At 39.9% G+C, this 18,850-nt stretch overlaps 2 protein-coding genes across 7 annotated transcripts in view; one reads left to right on the top strand and one right to left on the bottom strand.

Moving 5' to 3' along the window:
- Nucleotides 1-5,272, bottom strand: part of supt3h (SPT3 homolog, SAGA and STAGA complex component) — a 92,935-nt gene extending 87,663 nt beyond the window's left edge. For 4 of the 5 annotated variants that reach the window (XR_008386846.1, XR_008386844.1, XR_008386845.1 and 1 more), the window contains exon 1: nt 3,322-4,557. The gene's annotated coding sequence lies outside the window, so the exon portion shown is untranslated. Of the gene's footprint in view, nt 1-3,321; nt 4,558-5,214 lie in introns of those variants that run through there. The other variant, XM_053633856.1, reaches the window with a different exon arrangement.
- Nucleotides 1-18,850, top strand: part of runx2a (RUNX family transcription factor 2a) — a 42,352-nt gene that overhangs the window by 13,388 nt on the left and 10,114 nt on the right. The window contains exons 2-4 of one of the 2 annotated variants that reach the window (XM_053633853.1): nt 5,676-5,947; nt 7,209-7,365; nt 10,339-10,443. In XM_053633853.1, the coding sequence (XP_053489828.1) occupies nt 5,676-5,947; nt 7,209-7,365; nt 10,339-10,443 (534 nt within the window). Of the gene's footprint in view, nt 1-5,381; nt 5,948-7,208; nt 7,366-10,338; nt 10,444-18,850 lie in introns of those variants that run through there. The other variant, XM_053633852.1, reaches the window with a different exon arrangement.

The raw sequence follows: 18,850 nt of genomic DNA, 5'->3' as shown, positions 1-18,850 counted from the left end.
TATATTAGTCATTTAAATCCGTTCATATGTAATTAAAGTGTTCTAGTACTCATCGAAGAAGCTAATTACATGAACGCTTAGAAGTATGACATTGGGCCCCTTTTTCTGCAAATTAAGCACTGAGTCAGGGAACTTGAAATGTTTGTGCTGCTGTCTCTTATAAAACACATTTTTAAAACTAATAAGACAGTGCTAAGTCTTGAACGTCTGGTTCTGCTTAATGACGCGCCAATAACATTTTCCAGCGTCGATATGTATTAAAATGACCAAAAATCAAGTACCCACAGATACCAAAATGACTAAATCAAAGTCAGCACTTCTGTTGTAACTGCTGGACTGTAGGAGGATCTGGTTGATATGGGGGGAAAAAATATTATTTCACAAAAAAACTAAACAAAAAAAACCTCCACAATATTTATTGTTAATTAATCTTTTGTTGAGGTTTACATTGGATCACAGACTAGCAATCTAAGGCCACAATATGAAAATAGCAGCAATAACAATAAAATAAAAAACTTTCTGAAACAAGAAATAGGAGAGAATTAATGTCATATCGTTGGATCTAGTCAACGCTGAAGAAGTAGCCGAGAATGCCATAAGAAAGTTGTGAATTTATCAGAAACAATATCATACTGTTATATTAGCCAAGTTGGCATAAAAGTTAATGATGTGTCCCACATCAGTCCCTAAATCCAACATTTTCCAAACTTACATAAGACTAAATTAGCAAAATCACTGCATTAGGTTAATTAATCACATATTATCAAATAACTAAGAGTCTTATATCAGTCACTGGTGCAGCTCTGGGTTTAATGCCATGTAAAGGCTCATCTACATTGTACACCTCTAATAAATGATTTACCATTCCGTTCAAAGACTGTACTCATGAAAAAGATCATTACTGAATAATTTAAAAAACAAAAAAGAAATTAAGGAAGCGTGAACATATCATGTGCTGCACAGCAAATAACATTCATCACACAGCTATCCACACATTCTGCAGTTAGGCCTCGTCAAATATCACCCCCTGCTTAATAAAACAAATTAACAGGATGCTGATATTTACCTGGAAATGGACCTTGTAAAATTTAAATGTTCCATTGTTGAGTGTGGAAAATATTTACATTTACATTGGGAGGCACAGCCAGGTGAGTTTTGACGGCCCACCAGATTTATTTGAACAAAATCACCTGATGCACAGCTGCTGGCTTGACTGAATTCAAAACCACAACCTTCCTTTTGCCAGCCAAGTCATCAGACTAGCAAATCACACAGGTGGATTGCCTTTTTTTCCCTGAACAGATCAGAACAAAGCCCGAGGACAAAAAAAAATAATTGCTTGCTCTATTGTTAAGATAAATTCTGTCCACCCCCTCCGTACATCAAAGCAGGAAACGCATAATAAGGCCGAACATAAAACTGCTAGTTTACGCTCAGGGAAAGCAAAGCGTTTCAAGGTGTCCTGAGAGCAGAAGCACAGACAGCACTAACTTCCCCAATAAATACATCCGAGCACAAAATCTCAAATCCTTCTGTTTTCGCCCCCTCTGTTGGATGAAAGCTGGAGCCTTTTGCTTTGACTTGTGAAGGCAGATGGTCACCATACTCAGCAAAATGAATTCAGATGTGGCAAATGAATCGAGATTACTTCAACATGCAAAGGTCTGAAAGAGTGCCTCGCCTTGAACGAGAACAGGGGAGCCTACGCTATTTATTGCATTTCCCTCTCTATAATTAACTAGACCTTTATATAGCTGCGCTTCCAAATTTCTTTTTCAACAGACGCCTAGTTAATTTACTGATTTCATCTTGGGCACGCAATCTACCGTTTAGAAGTTAAGGCAGTGTTTAGTATGACTGAGCAAAAAGCTATCCTGTTGTATAAACTCATCTAAATAAGAAAGAGCTGAATAGGAAGAAAAAAATGGCAACGCTGGTATCTAGACCAATATCATATCATCTGACTACGTACATAATTTTCCACATTACATCGATTTAATTAAGCAGTTATAATGTCCATTAACAGGCTCCATTCTCATGCTCTGTTATTAAGAAAAACCCTTATAGTTTATAGGGAACAAAACCGTTAAAGGTCAGACTGACAGACTTACTGTTTTAACAATCAATTAAATCTGTCTTAAAAAAGGTAAGAAAAATATCAAGTTAAAAATAAATAAAATTCAATAAAAAACGGTTACACGGTTACACGGTTACACTACGATCATCTCAATTTAGCCATCCCAAAATTTACAGTCCCGACATCATAAAATATTAGGGGTGGAATAAGAAATTTGGGAACTGCTGAATCGGGAGAAGTCATTTAAGACCGTGTCGTTCTGGAGCGTATAATGAAGAGGCAAAAAAAAAAAAGAAGTGATTTAATGCTGTTCAAAGTTTTATTTCGCGCCCACATCCTCGACCCAGCACCCCACACATCCCTGTGCCACGGCCTCCACCTCGCCGTGTTTGCATAAGAAAGTGAAATCATGCAAAATCTATTTCCCTCCATCCGAAAGTGCGGAGCAAAGACTCTTGGAGGTCTATTCAAATGAGAATGCGGTGGGATAAGGCTCTGGTTAAACGAGCGAGCGTAGTAAAATCGCACTCAGTCTGAGCTTCCCCCCTCCCTTCCACAGTGAAGTGTGGCGCCTCATCTGCTGCCTGCCTGCCACACACACACACATACACAGTTTTAACAAACAATAGGCATGTGGAAAAGTAAGCTATCAGCCACCACTCAACTACAGCTTTTATATCCACAATTATCTCAAAACCACACAACCCACCCGCCTTAACAGGCATTAACTTAACTCCAGCATCTCTTACTGAACAGCAGAGCTGAGGATTTCTCAGGGGCTTCAAACAAACACCAGACTGTCATGGCCTTTTATTTTTTCTTCTCCTTCTTTTGTTGTTGTTGTTGTTCTGTCTAGCCTGCAGATGGAACTAGTGTGAAACAATCACAAATGTATAACGAGAAAGTTAAAAGGCAGTTTGCTTCTTATTCTTCTCCAGTAATTCACTTTGTTCCTGATGCCAAGTACTAAAAGTTCAAAGCATACTGTAAGCTCAGCTAGTCTCTAAAGTGTCAAGGGCTCAAAACACCAGCATGCGTGGGAACGTGCACGCTTCTAAACAGCTACACAGGCGAAACAGGCGTGTATATAATACTGTAAATAAGCCTTGTGCATCATTACGCTTAGGAGCTTCATGTGCACACAGACATGCACGAGGTCTAAAACAGTCGCGTTAGTAATGCATGAGGAGTTCACAGCGAGCAACCCAAATGTTTCCGCACACTTCACAACGTCTTCCCATTACCTCTCTGTGTGTATTAGACAATAGTCCCGTCGGCGTTTACTCTCACGCTCGCTTCTTATCGCACAGCTATTCAACTTTCCGGGTGAGTAGTTTGAACGTCACGCCGGCTTGTTCGCGGTGATCTATGGGTATTGAAGTGTTAGGTGGCGCGTGCGGCTATAGCGCGGTAGTGAGGCGGCGGTGCTGCTGTAGTTCAACACTGTGTGGAGTCGCACAGGAAAAGACGAAATCAAAAAGCAGATTCAACAGCGCCACCCACAGATCAGACTGTTAGTCCTCAAACTACTGGACACAACTGTATACACGCTTAACAGGGACACAGTGAATAAATATACCTAATGACTAAAAAAATACAAAATAAAAAATAAAAAACATAATAGAGGTGATTTAAGGGGATATCATTTAGAGTAGTTTTGTTTTTTAAAATATGTGTTCTTTAGGTGTCAAACATTTCATCATGATATAGCTAGAAAATATAACAATATGGAGCACAAGTTATAGGCGTTTGTGTAATAATAATTAATAATAATAATAATAATAATAATAATGAAAAACAACGCCAATACTACTACTACTACTACTACTACTACCACTAATAGTAATAATAATAATAATAATAATAATAATAATGATGGTGATGAAAACACCAATACTACTACTAATAATAATAATAACGATGATGATGATGATGATGATGTGATGATGATGAAAAACAACTCCAATACCACTACTACTACTACTACTACTACTACTACTAATAATAATAATAATAATAATAATAATAATGATTATGATGATGAAAAACAACACCAATACTAGTAGTAGTAGTAGTAGTAATAATAATAATAATAATAATAATAATAATAATTTCTGTTATAATTATTATTATTATTATTACTACTACTACTACTACTACTACTAACCACACTATATTTTAAAGCGTTCTCTGTAACTATAAACCTGATTTAGCATAAGGAACAGTGCTCAATTTATGGTTAGAATGGTTATAATATAGGCTATAAGCTACCGTTTGTATACTACTCAAATTTGTGTAAAAATGTTACAGTGTTACACTAATATTCTATCTTTTGTAGTTGTTTATTTCATTCCTAAGTGCTTGACTCATTTCCTGTTTACGTGCTTTAAAACAAATAGCGGAGAACCTACAGTGTTAAAACGATAAGGGGTTCATTAAGAGCTGCAGTATTGAATTCACTATAAGAGCATTGAACTGAATTATTACAGTGTTATTAGTGTTCATCAGTGCCAGCTAGACTTCATCTGTAAGAGTCAATGCAGCACTGTAAAAATAAACTGAGTGGGAATGTTAAGTCAGCACTGTTAGATCCCCACACTGGGTTTATGTTGTGTTTTACTGTAGGTCTAGGTTTTGATGAGTTAAGGTCTGTAGTGTAAGTTTTGATCTGAACACAAACTGTACCATCTACAATATCAGTCTTTGTGCAGTAGTGAGTTAAAGTGAGTCATTAATTTGGTTTGTTTGGATTGAGGGGAAATGTCCGGTCCTGTACACCACGTGCTCGAGACTCATCAGCATAATAATCATCCCGCGTGCGCACATATATAAACCACAAAACCTGAGCTCGCCAAAACTGCCTGCCTCCAAAGACAAACCGCACAACGAGACCAAAAACCTGTGGCTTTTCCTATCTCCGCCATCTCCAACCACAACTTTCGGATTTTTTTTTTCCTTCTTCTTCCTTTTTTTTTTTTTTTTTTTTTAAACTAACTGAGACCGTGCCAGTTTGTGGGGGGAAAAGCTGAATATTTTACGGCATCTTTGAACTCGAAGCTGTTTAGCAGAACTATTCGAGATTTCCTCCTTTTTGACGTGCCATCTGTTTAACCATTCGGGTTTCTAACAGGACTGACCTTAGTCTTCTTTCCTGCTGTCGAGTCGGGATGCGCGGAGACTCGCTTTTCTCTCGGACCTTCGCGTTGTCTCTGTAAACGTCAAACCGCGGACAAACGCGTGAGCTCGTAAAGAACACAACGATGTCTCTGACTCTTTTCAGCTGAAAACAACAACAACACAGCGATCGCGCGCGCGGCGTTGAGGCTGACTCTCACGTGGAGCGTGCGATTTCGGTTTCACCTCCGAAGGCGCGCGCACTTGCTTCCGAGCGACCCGCGCGTGCGAATCAGACAGGACGCGGCATTTCCACTATGACATACTAGAAGAACCGTTAACGCGTGTCCAGAGCGCGAGCGCCGAGGGGCTCGGAAGAGACTAAAAAAAAGACAGACTGGCAGTTTGATCTGAAGCCGCCTCACGGTTTGATTTGTGTGTGTGCGTGCGTGTGTGTGTTTCTGTGTAATGCGCATTCCGATAGATCCGAGCAGCAGCAGGAGGTTCAGCCCGCCGTCCAACGGAGTGCAGGCTCTGCCCGGGAAAGCGGCGGATGCGAGCGCGGCGGGCGCGACGCAGCACGAGGCGAACACGGCGGCGGCGGTGCCGAGACTGCGCGCGCACGACAATCGCACCATGGTGGAGATCATCGCCGACCACCCCGCCGAGCTCGTGCGCACCGACAGCCCCAACTTCCTCTGCTCCGTGCTGCCGTCTCACTGGAGGTGTAACAAAACCCTGCCGGTCGCCTTCAAGGTGAGTCCCGAGCCCGGGTCTGGATCTCAACCAGCCAACTGAAATATATCCTTCATAATGTTCAAATCAACCTTGTTATACTTCTATTCATATATAAATACCCTACACGTGGTGCACATTTAGTGCTCCGACTAACAGAAAACGTGTAGAAAACCTGATGCCTTCCTTCCAGTGCTTTTCAGTAATGGTAGAAATGGTAAATGGAAAGTGAAGCAACAATCGCACTACTGTTGTACCTTTTCTACACATGAACTGAACTCATTCTAGCGTTCAATAAACCCGGTAAAAAAAATAGATCAGTGGGAAACTTATCCCCTGATCCCCTTCAGAGCGTCCCTACATCCATCCTGATGTTATTTTAAACCAAATGTAAAACCAGTAGCCTTCATGCCTTCTGCAGCTGGAGCTGTAAACCAAGTGCAAAATAAAACTGTTAGCAACATTTTCTTTTTATTATTTTTGTTTAAATTGGGTAAAAACATGTGGGTCTGATTTGCCTCAATCTGTGCTGGGTATTCACTACTAAATTCTGAGTGTATTTGGTTAGCTTTCTCTCTGTGTGAGCCAGCGCTGTTATAGTTTTATGAGTTTTAACGAACCCATTGTTCCTGTGTGATTTGTGATTTGAATCGGAAAAATGAACTCAAACAAGCTGAACAGTTTATAGAGGATGGATTTTTAGATCCATATAGTCTGGGTTAAACCTTGTATTTTCTGTTTATTTAATCTTATGTTGCTATATATGTTTTTCAAAATTTCAGACCACATGAGGATTTGTGTGTGTGTGTGTGTGTGTGTGATATGTGGTTTCACTGTATGTGGTCTATCCAATATTTAAGTATACTGTATTCCAGTATGAAAGTATACAAGATTTGTTTGACATATTTGGCTTGACAACATGCCTGCATATTTATAATTTTCTTGTATTACTAGTATAGTTGTGCTGATCTTTCATTTTCATTCTTTCATTCTGATTTGCAAACTTGAATGAAATGTTTTAGATGAGCATATCCAGATCATGGACCTTTGCAGCATATTATTATTATTATTATTATTATTATTATTAATTTATTTATTTATTTATTTAAGCTTAGTGAACATGTTTATTCTGGTTTTCAGTCAGTATATAATTTTTCTATCATTAAGCATGTGTGGTTGCAGATTACCTGATGATAATCACATACTCAAAATATGAATAAAACAATAAAAAAAAATAAACAAGGGAATGGGTGGAATGACAGTGTTCTCCGTCATGGTCCAGGTTGTTGCACTGGGGGATGTTCCTGATGGAACAGTGGTAACAGTTATGGCAGGAAACGATGAGAACTACTCGGCAGAGCTGCGGAATGCCTCCGCTGTCATGAAGAATCAAGTGGCACGCTTTAACGACCTGAGGTTCGTCGGGAGGAGTGGGCGAGGTCAGTGTCTTTCTTGGATTTTCAGTAATCACTCATAACCATAAGAAATAAAATTTTTTTGTGTGAATCACTTAATGCAGGGAAACCACATGTAGCAGCTCCTGTTTACAAGACAAGAAACAGAGCGTAGTAGTGAAACCTCTGCATGTGGTAGATTATCCATTGAGATACTAAACCGCACTTTTACCATGGATGCCCAGTACAGTTTAACAAACAGCCCACGACTGGAATTCATGAATACGTACCACACAAATACTCACGTCCGTGACTGATTACTAGAGTCTTCTGAAGTCATATCAGTTGAAAGCACACGTAAACATGCTACTGAGAGATCGCTACATTATATGTCATGGAATGTAATTCGAGTACTTCCTTGCTAAAGGACAAAAAAGCAGTGGGTGTGTTTAAACATTTCCGCCTGTCGATATTGTGATTTTTCATGACAGTTATTTATAATGATATTTTACAGACATATGTATTTATTTACTTTGCACCGAGCTAATGCAATTTACAAACAGACAGTTGTTATATACCAATGCAGGCCTAAAGGGCACTCAGGCTGGGCATGTGTAGATGAATACTGCTTTTGATATGGGCGTAATTACTGCTAAAAAAAGAAAACCAGGCCTTGTGATCCTTTGGAAAGACCCTTGTTGAGAAAGCAGGCCTTTGAAGAAGACAGTACAGGCAGCTGGATCAGAAGAGCAAGCAGTCTGATGCTGGAGGCAGGCGAGCCTCCCTGAGTGTCGTCTAGACTTGCCTTCTTAATCTTTACAGTCCCTTAGAGTTAAGCGCTCAGATGTTCAGTTAAGGAGCCCTAAAAGGGCCTCATTTCAAAGCCTTACAGACTGAAATATGTTTATAAAAGTTCAATTAAAGGTGCCACGAAGCCCAAACTGTAAGGTAATAAGACAGTATAATTATTTGCCCATAAATATTCCCTCTCGAAGCAGAACAGACCTATCAGTCATTTTGTTTTTAAATGGGTACGTTGAAGTGAACAGTGTTTGTTAAGACTGCACTGACAGATGTCTGATTTCCTTCCAACCGCTGGCCTAAGCGCTTTATTTTTTTCTTAATGTAACACACATCTCTAGACACACTCCTTAGCATATGTGTGCATATTTGAAACAGAGAGAGCGTGTTATCTCCTTGCAGCTGTCACAGAGAAGAGGGCTCTGGCCCGCACTGAAACCTACACCTCACCAGGCTTGAGTTTCTCCTATCACTGATACGAGATCTGCTGGCGGAAGTCACAGGGGAAGGTAGCAATGCGTAAGGAAATTAAATAAGGGAAACAATCCTGCATGCAACAGATCAGAATTAGATATGAGCAACCAAAATCAACAAGGCTGAAAACAAAAACGCCATCCACCTTTCATAAGCTGGGGTCTAGTTTGAGAAAACACAGTTCATGAGATGATTTAAGTAGCCGACAGACTGCTAGTAAATCAATCAGGGCTCATAATTAGCAAACAGGTTTGAGAAGGTTTTGCTATTTTTGTGTTAATACTGTCAGTACATGAAAGTCTGAGTTCACTATTGTGAACTCAGAAACCTGAGCATCAGGAGAGGGTGGTATTGGGGGTATTTTTAGTTGGTGGTGTGGAGTTGTTGGATCCAGGGGAGAGGCGGGCGTTGGTCTGGTGGCTGGGCACAGCGCTAGCCTGCGGTGTGGCTTCGGGATCTGGTTACTGGGAAGGGCTGGGTTGGGTTTGATTGTTGGACGCAAACTTGCATTTTGGGGGCTTAAGGACAGATTCCTGAGGGAGAAAGAAAGAGAACGAATATAGCACCAGTACACACGGTAAGAGACATGATTTACAGTAATAGCCTCAGTGAAGTAGTCAAGGTCAGAGCTTATATACAATGCTTGGGAAGTGCCCCTGGAATGGTATTTTTATTTTTTATGATCATAGGCTCCACATGTTTTGACAAGGCAACAATGAGAGGTTGATATATATTTTATACACATGGTCCATTGTAAGCTTGTGTTTACGAAAAAAAAAAATTCCTTGGTTTCATGAAATAGATTTGCAGATTGAGAGAAATTAACAAAAAAAAAATACACACAAGCCCAATCAACAAAGCTTTGAGCCAGCCACGCATCCTGATACACATGCAAAGCCGAGTGGAGCTGGCCACTTCACTGAGTCACTCGTTTTCCGCCCACCTCTTCCTGTCTCAGCGGCAGATTGCAGCTCAGAGAATGTGTCATGCCTGACTTCACAGCATACTTTGCAGATTACTCTTGTTGCTGAGTTTGTTACTTTTGAAGCCACTTCAAGCTTCCTGTGTTTTGCTCACAGAGTGACATCTATTAATATTTCTGTTACGTGACAACATCCACACAGCTCACAGCAAATCAGATGTAAAAGACCATTTATTCTTTTTTTCTGTCCAGTTCTTAAAGAGATATGGTTTGTAATCGCATGATAATTGTAACTTAAGATGCAGTAAAGTGAAGGTTCAGTGGATGGTTGAAGTCCTCTTAAACACTCTTCATTAAATGAAAGGTCATGTGAGGATAGAAGAGGCACCATGGGGCTGTCTTTGGGTTTGCCTTTACATTAAATGCCTTCAGCACATTTTTACAGCGTAATGGAGAATGACTCAGTGCTGGGTAGAAGGTTATAAAATAAAAACGACCTCATTGTCATACGCTGAAATAAAGCCATGTTACAGTGCTGGATGTATTTGAAATGACCGACACACTGTTTATTTGGTGTTGAGTGCTGACACAGCTGAATTAAAATGGCCATTTTGCTCTGTTGTTTTTTTTTTTTTTTTTTCATTTGACATTGCTGTCTATTGTTTCCTCAGTGTTTCAAACGTTATGTCCTCCCATGGCAGTTAAAATCCCACAATCACCGTCATCACCAGCAGCAAAGAAAATGCAAATGCACAGCGTAGAGTGAATGTGGCACATTGTGCTGGATACTAACGGGCTATGAACCTTTTTGTGTCTTTCAGGGAAGAGCTTCACTCTGACAATCACAGTATTCACCAACCCTCCTCAAGTGGCCACTTACCACCGAGCCATAAAGGTCACAGTGGACGGACCACGAGAACCAAGGAGTGAGTAACCCCTAAATATCAACCGTCATGTGATAACGATTAAAAAATGCACAAAGAGGTGCATGCAAAAACCACTGGGAGAGATGAATGGTGCGGTTCGACCACGTGTCGCCCCAGCTGGCATTTTGCCCCTTTTCTCAGCCCAGAGGTGGGAAGTAGGGCCAGAGTCTGTGGGCTGGCGGGAGAAAGATGATGGATGAATGGATGCATGGATCGTGTTAGGGCACTGTTTTAAAAAATGGATCCAGCATGCCTGAAAGCACAAAGGCAGCCTTTGAGCAGCAACAGGCATGCTAAGTGAGAGGCAAACACAAACACGTGCTGTGGAGCCGTTCGCCTTACGCAAATGTTTACTGTATCTGCCTCTTGTCTGCATCCTTCAATGTGTAGTGCCAGCCGCTCAACCTTTAACCTGAAGCCCACTCTTTAGCATGCACGCGCACACACACATATACACTAGAGTTGTCTGGAAGCTATGTGAAAGTAAGATTTGGCTGCTGATTCAAAGGGATTGAAAAACTAAAACTAAAGTCAGACTTTCTGTTCTGTCTAGAACAATGTAGAAGTCATTTAAAGTTTATTTCTTAGTTTTGCCTAGCACGGGTCACTTCACACAGTTTGAGCCCCATGTAATTACTGTCTCGAACGAGGAACATTGTCTGGCAAAAACGCTTCAGTTACTGTCCAGCTTTGAAAATGGAACTTTCATCAGAGTTAATGTCTCGACTTGCACAAAGCAAAGAGGGTTTATGTGCTTCATGGTTAGCATAGAACACGAGTGTTCTTTTTACCTGGAGAGGAAAGAAGAAAAAAAAAAACATGGCTGCTAAATTTCAATTTTCACACGAGGGCCCCTGAAGCTGTAAATACACACAAGCTGTCATGAATGACTTTCATGTGGCACAGAAAAGAACAAGAGCCTCGCATGGTTGAGAGAGTGTTTAGGTTATAGTCTGTTGCAGATTGACATTATGGTCAAAAGTCTGCAAAACACAACCTTTTTGTGGCGAGGCTGATCATATAATCAGGCTTGGATTGCTGTGCCTGTTAATCTAAAGCGACAGACTGTAAATATCTCCTGTCATCATTTTTGCATCATTTATTTTATATGACTGTAGTTTTATGAAGCGACATGACCGTTACAATAATTTGACTAACATTCCTGTTTACAAATCGAGAAGGGCCTTAGCAACTGACATCATGGGCTTTTTGGTAAGCGATTGTGTTAGATTGTGTTCACTTCCTTTTTTTCTCTCGCTGCAGATAATCCATTTGCATTCATTTAAAAGTGCAACACTTCTCTTTAAGTCTGTTTCAATACTGTCCTCTTCCCTAACCATCTGCTTGTCTGCTGTCACAAACGTTCAGTACTTCTGCCATCACCCGTTAGGCAGTACACTATGTGCTGTACACCCATAATCGTGTGTTTGTCTTTAAAAAGGAGAAATAGCAATATGTGAGCCAAGCAGCCTGGCACACAGCTGTTCCTACCACAGTTTTATTCTTACATACAAAGATATATTTTTGACAGTTAACTATTTTTGGCTACAAATTCAGAACTATCACTTCACAAACAGTGTGTATTTTTTTTCTTCTTCTCCTGTTCCTCTCGATTAACACATCTGGCAGCAGATGTTTGAAGCCACTTCATATCCGTGTGGGCTCATTATTCATCACTGGATTAAAAATACCCCGTGGCATCACTGATTTGACAGCCTTTAATCTCACACACCCCTGATTCATCTCCATTTTGTTGTAGTTTTGTTCTCAAGGCAAACAGAATTCGACGTCTGCCAGACATGGCCTCTGTTGATGTAAACAGTAGGGGTTTAGTGAAGCATGAATTTGTGTGTGTGTGTGTGTGTGTGTACACGTGTGTGACTGTATATTGAGTGGTTATAGTGATAAATTGAAGGTTTAAATAGGTTCATCTAGATAAGCAAGCATTTTTTTTTTTGTAAATAGTTTACCTATTTACAAAAAGAGAGTAGCATTGCTGCCTCACAGCTCCAGGCTCCCTGGTTCAATCTTGTCTGTACATGTTTATGCGCATGTGTTCACACGTGTTTCCTCAGGGTTTTCTGGTTTCCTCCCACCTCCTAAAACATGCAGATAGACAAATTGGCTATGATAAATTGCCCTAAAGTGTGAATAAGTGTGTGAGTGTGTGGGCATGATGCCCTACGCACCAACGAATATTCCCGACTCAAACCCAGCGTTCTCAGGATTCTTCAGATCCACCGCAGCCTTGATCAGGATAACGCAGTTACTGAATTTAGTACATAAGTACATTTAGATTTAGTTGTTCACATGGATAATACAGCTTGCTAAACATCAAATTACTAATGAAAGTACGGTATGTCATATTTAGCCATGTAGTTATGTTCTTTTCGCTGATGTACTTAAAACTTTAATCATAACCATGAATCCGGTTTTTATACCAGATCAATTTCACAATCACTTAAGTCTTGCGGTGAAACTTGCGCATGATTCACAGGATGCCAATTGTGATAATTATGTAGTGATTATGAGTAAACACCGTTCAGTATATGGTTAGGTACTGATCATTGTTTTGTTTTTTTGTCGATTTTGTCGATTTGTCGACCTTTATTTAACAGGCTTTAATGGTGTAAAGCATTGTCCCACTTTTTTACAATCTAACATTTACCCTCTGCCTCTCTTACTCTCTCATTTTCTCTCTTTCTCTTTCTCATTCTATTCTCATCCATGAGCTTTTGCTAAGCATCAGGCAGGTTGCCAGGCAGGAAATGACACATGCAGAGGCATTTTGAGTTGCACAAGCTCCTGTGGGTGTGCAGAGAAGTTGCCTCTGTCTGCATGTTTATGAATTCTCCCATGTATATCACACGCAAAGTTAGCGGGGGCGAAATAAACATTCCTAGACATACTGACAGAATTCACAATGCACTTATGGTTGCAAACAGCAACATTTTGTTAACTTTACTTAACCGATGAAATCACTGGTTTGCTCGACATACTATCAGAAAGGGACGTATAGTACCTGTGTTGATTTGCAGGGCGGTTTGGTCTTTGTAGTGCATTTAGTTACTGCTAAATCTAGTGAATCTTCCAATTATGTGAAAGCAGAAGCTGGAATTTTACACTTGATTTGCACCATAGCTTTCATGCAGCTACAGTGAGGCAAGATTACAGTAGGAATCACGAGGTAATAAAGAAACAAATAATTAAATAAACATTTACCTCCCACCTCCGGGGTTGGAGGTTTGAATCCCACATTGGCTGATTGGCATTTCCAAATTGTCTGTATTGTGAGAATGTGTGTGTGATCTTGCCCTATAACAGGTTGGCACCTCTGCTTCGTGCCCTGTGTCCCCTGGGATAGGCTCCAGGCTCCTTATGACCCTTTGTAGGATAGGGTATAGAAAATGGATGGATGGATGGATGCATTAGTCAAGAAGGTTGGGAGGGTTACTTTAAAATTGTATTCCGTTACAGCTACAAATTACTTCATAAAAAAATTTAATCAGTAATGTAATCCAAGTATCACAATAGGAAAGTCATGTACTCTGATTGCTTTTGGATTACGTCAAGGCCACGTATGTAAATAAAGTCAAGAGTAAAGCAAAATGATCTAGAATACTTTTATTTAGAGGTTATAAGCTTATTCATTTTAAGTTTAAAACATGTTCAATGTTTGGATTTGTTTTAATAAAATAAATAAATAAATAAATAAAAGAGCACTGTCCCTGATGCGGATAGTATTACATCAGAGTGACCATATTCTGGCTTTCCAAAAAAGGACACCTTTTTTCTTTCAAAACAGTGTTATTATGAATGCAGGCTTTAATACACTGAAAAAGACACCCTATTCACACATTTGAATGGCCATGTAATACGAAGCAATATGATAACATGAAATTAAAAATGACATTTTATGGCTATGGGCATTGTTTCAACTCAGGACAGCTGTCATTTGCTGCTCTTGTCAAGCAACTGTTTGACACCGTATACAACAGCGCTTCACCTTTGCGCGTTCGCTGAGAGTAGGCTAATGGTTAAGAGGCAGGAATTTGGACAATAGTTTCTGCAAGCCTTTTAATCAACCAATTGGTGTTCGAGAAGGCAGGAATTACAGAGAGGGGTTAAAGCAATGCAAATATGCACAGACATGATGCACTATTAGACCATCATAATGAAACTAGCATAATGAAACTAAAGCCGAAAGAGGACTTGTCTGGGAAAAAGAGGACGTATGGTCATCTTAACAAAAGCATTTCAGTGTTCGTTTCTACCAAATTAACTTCGCACAAAATTTATTTGTGCATGCACCAGGAAGTTGCTCATGTGAGACACTGGCGAGAGAGAACCAGAACTATAATCAAGCAGCTGTCTATATTGTGTTATGTCAAAAGATTAATTTTTTTGGTTTTAAATGAAAAAAAATTGTAAACCTGATAGTATTTCCATTTTTGCCAAATGTACCTGTAATCTGATTACTTACTTGACGTAACTGTAACGGATTACACTTAGCAGTTTTTTGTATTCTGATTACTGTACGTAACGCCGTTACATGTATTCCATTACTCCCCAAGCCTGTTAGTCAGCAATCAAATTTAATTGCTTAAAAGGGCATGAACATGGATTTATTACCAAAATAAACAAGCTTAAACGAAAATGCCGATACAGCATATGATTGGCTCAGGCAGCAGCTAAACAGAAGGTAACCATGGATACAGAGACTGACATTAATAATAACAACAAATAATGCCTATATGCCGAAATAGTAGGGGAAGTCTTTTAGAGAGACTGTTTTAACCATACAAATGTAACACATGATCATTTGTTTCTAAACAGGTTCTATTTGTTATTAAAAAAAAAAAAAACATGGATAATATCCACAATATCTCAGAAAATTGTGACATATTTTCATCATATTGCCCATCCATACTGTTAAGGTATTCTAAGATTTCTTAAAGAAGCTTGACTTGAACTGAAACCACAACATTTGACCTACCCACCATGTGAACTCAACAGTGCAGTAATTATGTAGCAGAACTGGTGTAGCGGTGGTTATTAAGAGCAATTTCAGCTAATGGATTGGGAGGGGCTGGTCAGATCTTTAATAGAGGGCTCTGTTTTACTACCACCACTGTGGCTGACACCAGGGCCTGCAGACCACCAGAGTACAAGCATTCTTAAGGACCAGACGCAAATTTGTCTCTGATTCGCCTGTAATAAATCAGATAATATGTTTTAACTGGGGTCAGGATAAATACGTGACAGTGCTCAAGTCCAAAATCAATACAAGTCAAAGTTATGTGTGAAATGAAATCTGTTTGTGTGGGGGAAAGATTTGCACTTGGAAGTAGGGACATTTACAGTATGATACCACAGGAGATACTATTAGTGGCAGGCATATGGAGTTCATTTTTGAACCGTTTGTGGAATGTTGCCGTTGCTCATTTGGGTTCTGAACAAGAATGTCTATGATTGCAGAAATAATCATGCACTGTAGAAATGTGCTTGGTTTAGTTATAGATGGGTTTCTTTAGTAAAGTATGAATTTGACTACTGAATACTAAAAAAACTGTTTAAGGAATGTTTAAGAGGTCATTTTAGTAAGTTGTATGGTGTAGATAGAATAAGCAGAATACAATTGTTAATAAATGTTGTAAATGTTGTGTGTGTGTGTGTGTGTGTAAAATCATCACTTCTTATTTGAGATCAATGACTTCTTTTGCTCTTCATACTGGTTTTCTTCAACCAGCGCATGATAGATTCATTTCAGTTGGATGTTTTTGTTCCGTCATTGACATATCAATGAGATGACGTTCCGGCTCAGCCAAAATGTTCAGTCTCTCCAGGTTCGAATGATGAATTCGTGTAACATTTGTTGAGTCAAATGGAATCATTTACAGCAGAAAGCAGGTCTGGTGTGTGTATTAACAGCATATTACGTTAGCGAGATGGAAAACACACTGTCTGTTTTATGAAAAGGTTCTGTATTTTCCAAGCTTCTGCATGAGCCTGTGTGTTTTGACTGCCATGCAGACGCCTGGAAAAGAGCTATTGTCTCTTTGAGGACTCCAATAAAGCGCTAGCCAAAAAGACTTCAAAGCTTTACCTCCATGTTTGTCAGTTTCAGAGGCACGGTAAATGACGTCGATACGCTTCTCTTGGATTAGTCCACCTCGTTCTCTTTTTGTCATCCCTTTGCTTTCCTTCCTTATCATGCTTCCCTGAAACACTTCAAATTATTACCTATTAGCATAGAATTGCACCGTACGTTTACGTTCAAGGTCATATACTTTTGTGGTGCCCATGTATTGTGCCCATGCTTACTAACAATATACTGTAGAGCGATGTTAACATTAGCACTGACAATAATATTGCTACTAATGTTGAATTGTTTACGTTGCGGTTTGTGTGTGGAGCCACTCTAATTACCAGAGCCAGAAATGAGCATTAGTGGCGAATTTGTGAAGTTCCTCGAGGCTTTGAACGTTTAGTGCATGTCTCGACAGGTAGGCTCCCACAACAAAACACTCACAGTAGGCCTCTCAGACAAAAGGCCGTACGGTCCATTGAAAATAAACCTATTCCGGGTTGACTTGCATGAGAAATAATCCTGATGTGCTTTCTCTAAGCACATTTCCAATTGTGAAGTGAACTTAAGATGTTACTTGTTGCTGTTGGCCAAGAGGAAACCTTTGGACCTCGTATGAACGACAGCAAGCTGACAGCTTGGATGGAGCTATACAGTTTTTGTAAAATCTGCTAGTACTTTTTTCCCTGCACACAGCTCCAGTGTATTAGCCCCCACCCCCCGGTAAAAGTCGCCGACTTTCGCCACAATGTGAGAACGGAACGGTGTGTTCGTATTACCATAACCGTTTCCCTGCACTGACATGTTTAAAGAGAACTATGGCAAGCAATTTCTCCAACAGCATCCAACTCTCTGAATACATTCATCTTCATTTGGAGCGCTTAGCCAATTTTCTAGCTGTACTGTTCACTATAAAATACGCAAGGTAAACCTTAATCCGTCTCATTTTTTATGTCTCAGACATTGGGTGAATTGCGTAATTTTAAAAAAAAACTTTTTTTAACAAATTTTTTTTGTTGTGAAGTTGCATAGTGTCTGCTTGCTGCAGCCAGCCTGTTGATTTATAAAGCTCTGGTAGTATTTGTGCCCTTTCTTGGCATGCTTCGCTTCCTGAATCCTGGAACACACAGACCACACAAGCGACTGGCGGAACTCCAGCCCTGCTTGGCTGCCTTGTTCTCTCTTTTCTCTTCTCGCTCGCGCTCACTCCCTCCCACCCACTGCCCTCCTCTCTGATCCTGTAAGCAGACAGGCGTTTGGCCTTGTCCCGTTTTTCGCTGCTGTTTTTTCCCTGCTTGCTAATTTCACAGGCTCCTCACACGGAGCTGCCATATGAAATAATCCATTGTTTCGCTCTTCAGAGGAGTCAACCCTCCCCACAGCACAGCAATTAAAGAAATGAAATCTAGACGGATGTATGTTTCTCTTTCTTCTTCCATCCGTTTTATTCCCTGTGTCGCCACTGGATGATTGATATACCCTGACAGCCATGGCTGATATTTGATGTTGATGATTGCTCTGGCGTTTAACGAGTTAAGGGTGTTTTTGCAGGTTTGAACACTATCAAATGGCGATTTCACATGCAAACAGGCAACTTTTCCAGAAATACAGCCTCTTACTATGTATTCGTTCATATTATTTACTGCCCATGCCATTTTCTTTTTTCCTTAAAAGCCAGCTTTCACAGTTTTGCTTGTGCCAAGAGGTTGGAGTCAGCATGTACTTTGAATAAGCCTTTTTAATGGATTTTTTTTCTTCCTGGTAGAGAATTGCTTCAAAGCCTCATTAGTAATGTCAGGACACGTACGACTTGCACAAGATCATCATTTGGGAAACGATCACTTGTTTGTTATTACTGGTGTCCTCAATTATGACTCTAACCATTGACCTGCTGGATTCAATTATGAGACTAGCGTAAACCTTTTTATTTCTCAAGGAGGATATGAGCATTATGGAATTTCCTTTGTTGCAGCTGAATCACTCACATGAATGCTTTTGTTCTCCATCTTCTGGAGCATTTAGTCTAATGTATAGTCCATTCACATTTTCAAGGTTTAAATTAGCCAGGATTTCACTATGTATACCCGTTTAAGATGTTTAAGACAAAAAATATATTTTAGGGACTCAAAAGATTTACCTAGCGGATTATTTGTATACTATAAAATATGATATAAGAGTAGAGTAGAGCGTTTCATTGGCATTCCAGCCATATACAAGTATACGCTCACTGACCACTTTAATAGGAACACTTGTACACGTGCTCATTCATGCAATTATGCAGTCAGCCAATCGTGTGGCAGCAATGCAATGAATAAAATC

The sequence above is a fragment of the Ictalurus furcatus genome, chromosome 9, assembly GCF_023375685.1.
Source record: "Ictalurus furcatus strain D&B chromosome 9, Billie_1.0, whole genome shotgun sequence".
Taxonomy (NCBI): domain Eukaryota; kingdom Metazoa; phylum Chordata; class Actinopteri; order Siluriformes; family Ictaluridae; genus Ictalurus; species Ictalurus furcatus.
This window is presented reverse-complemented; position numbering and strand designations above follow the sequence as displayed.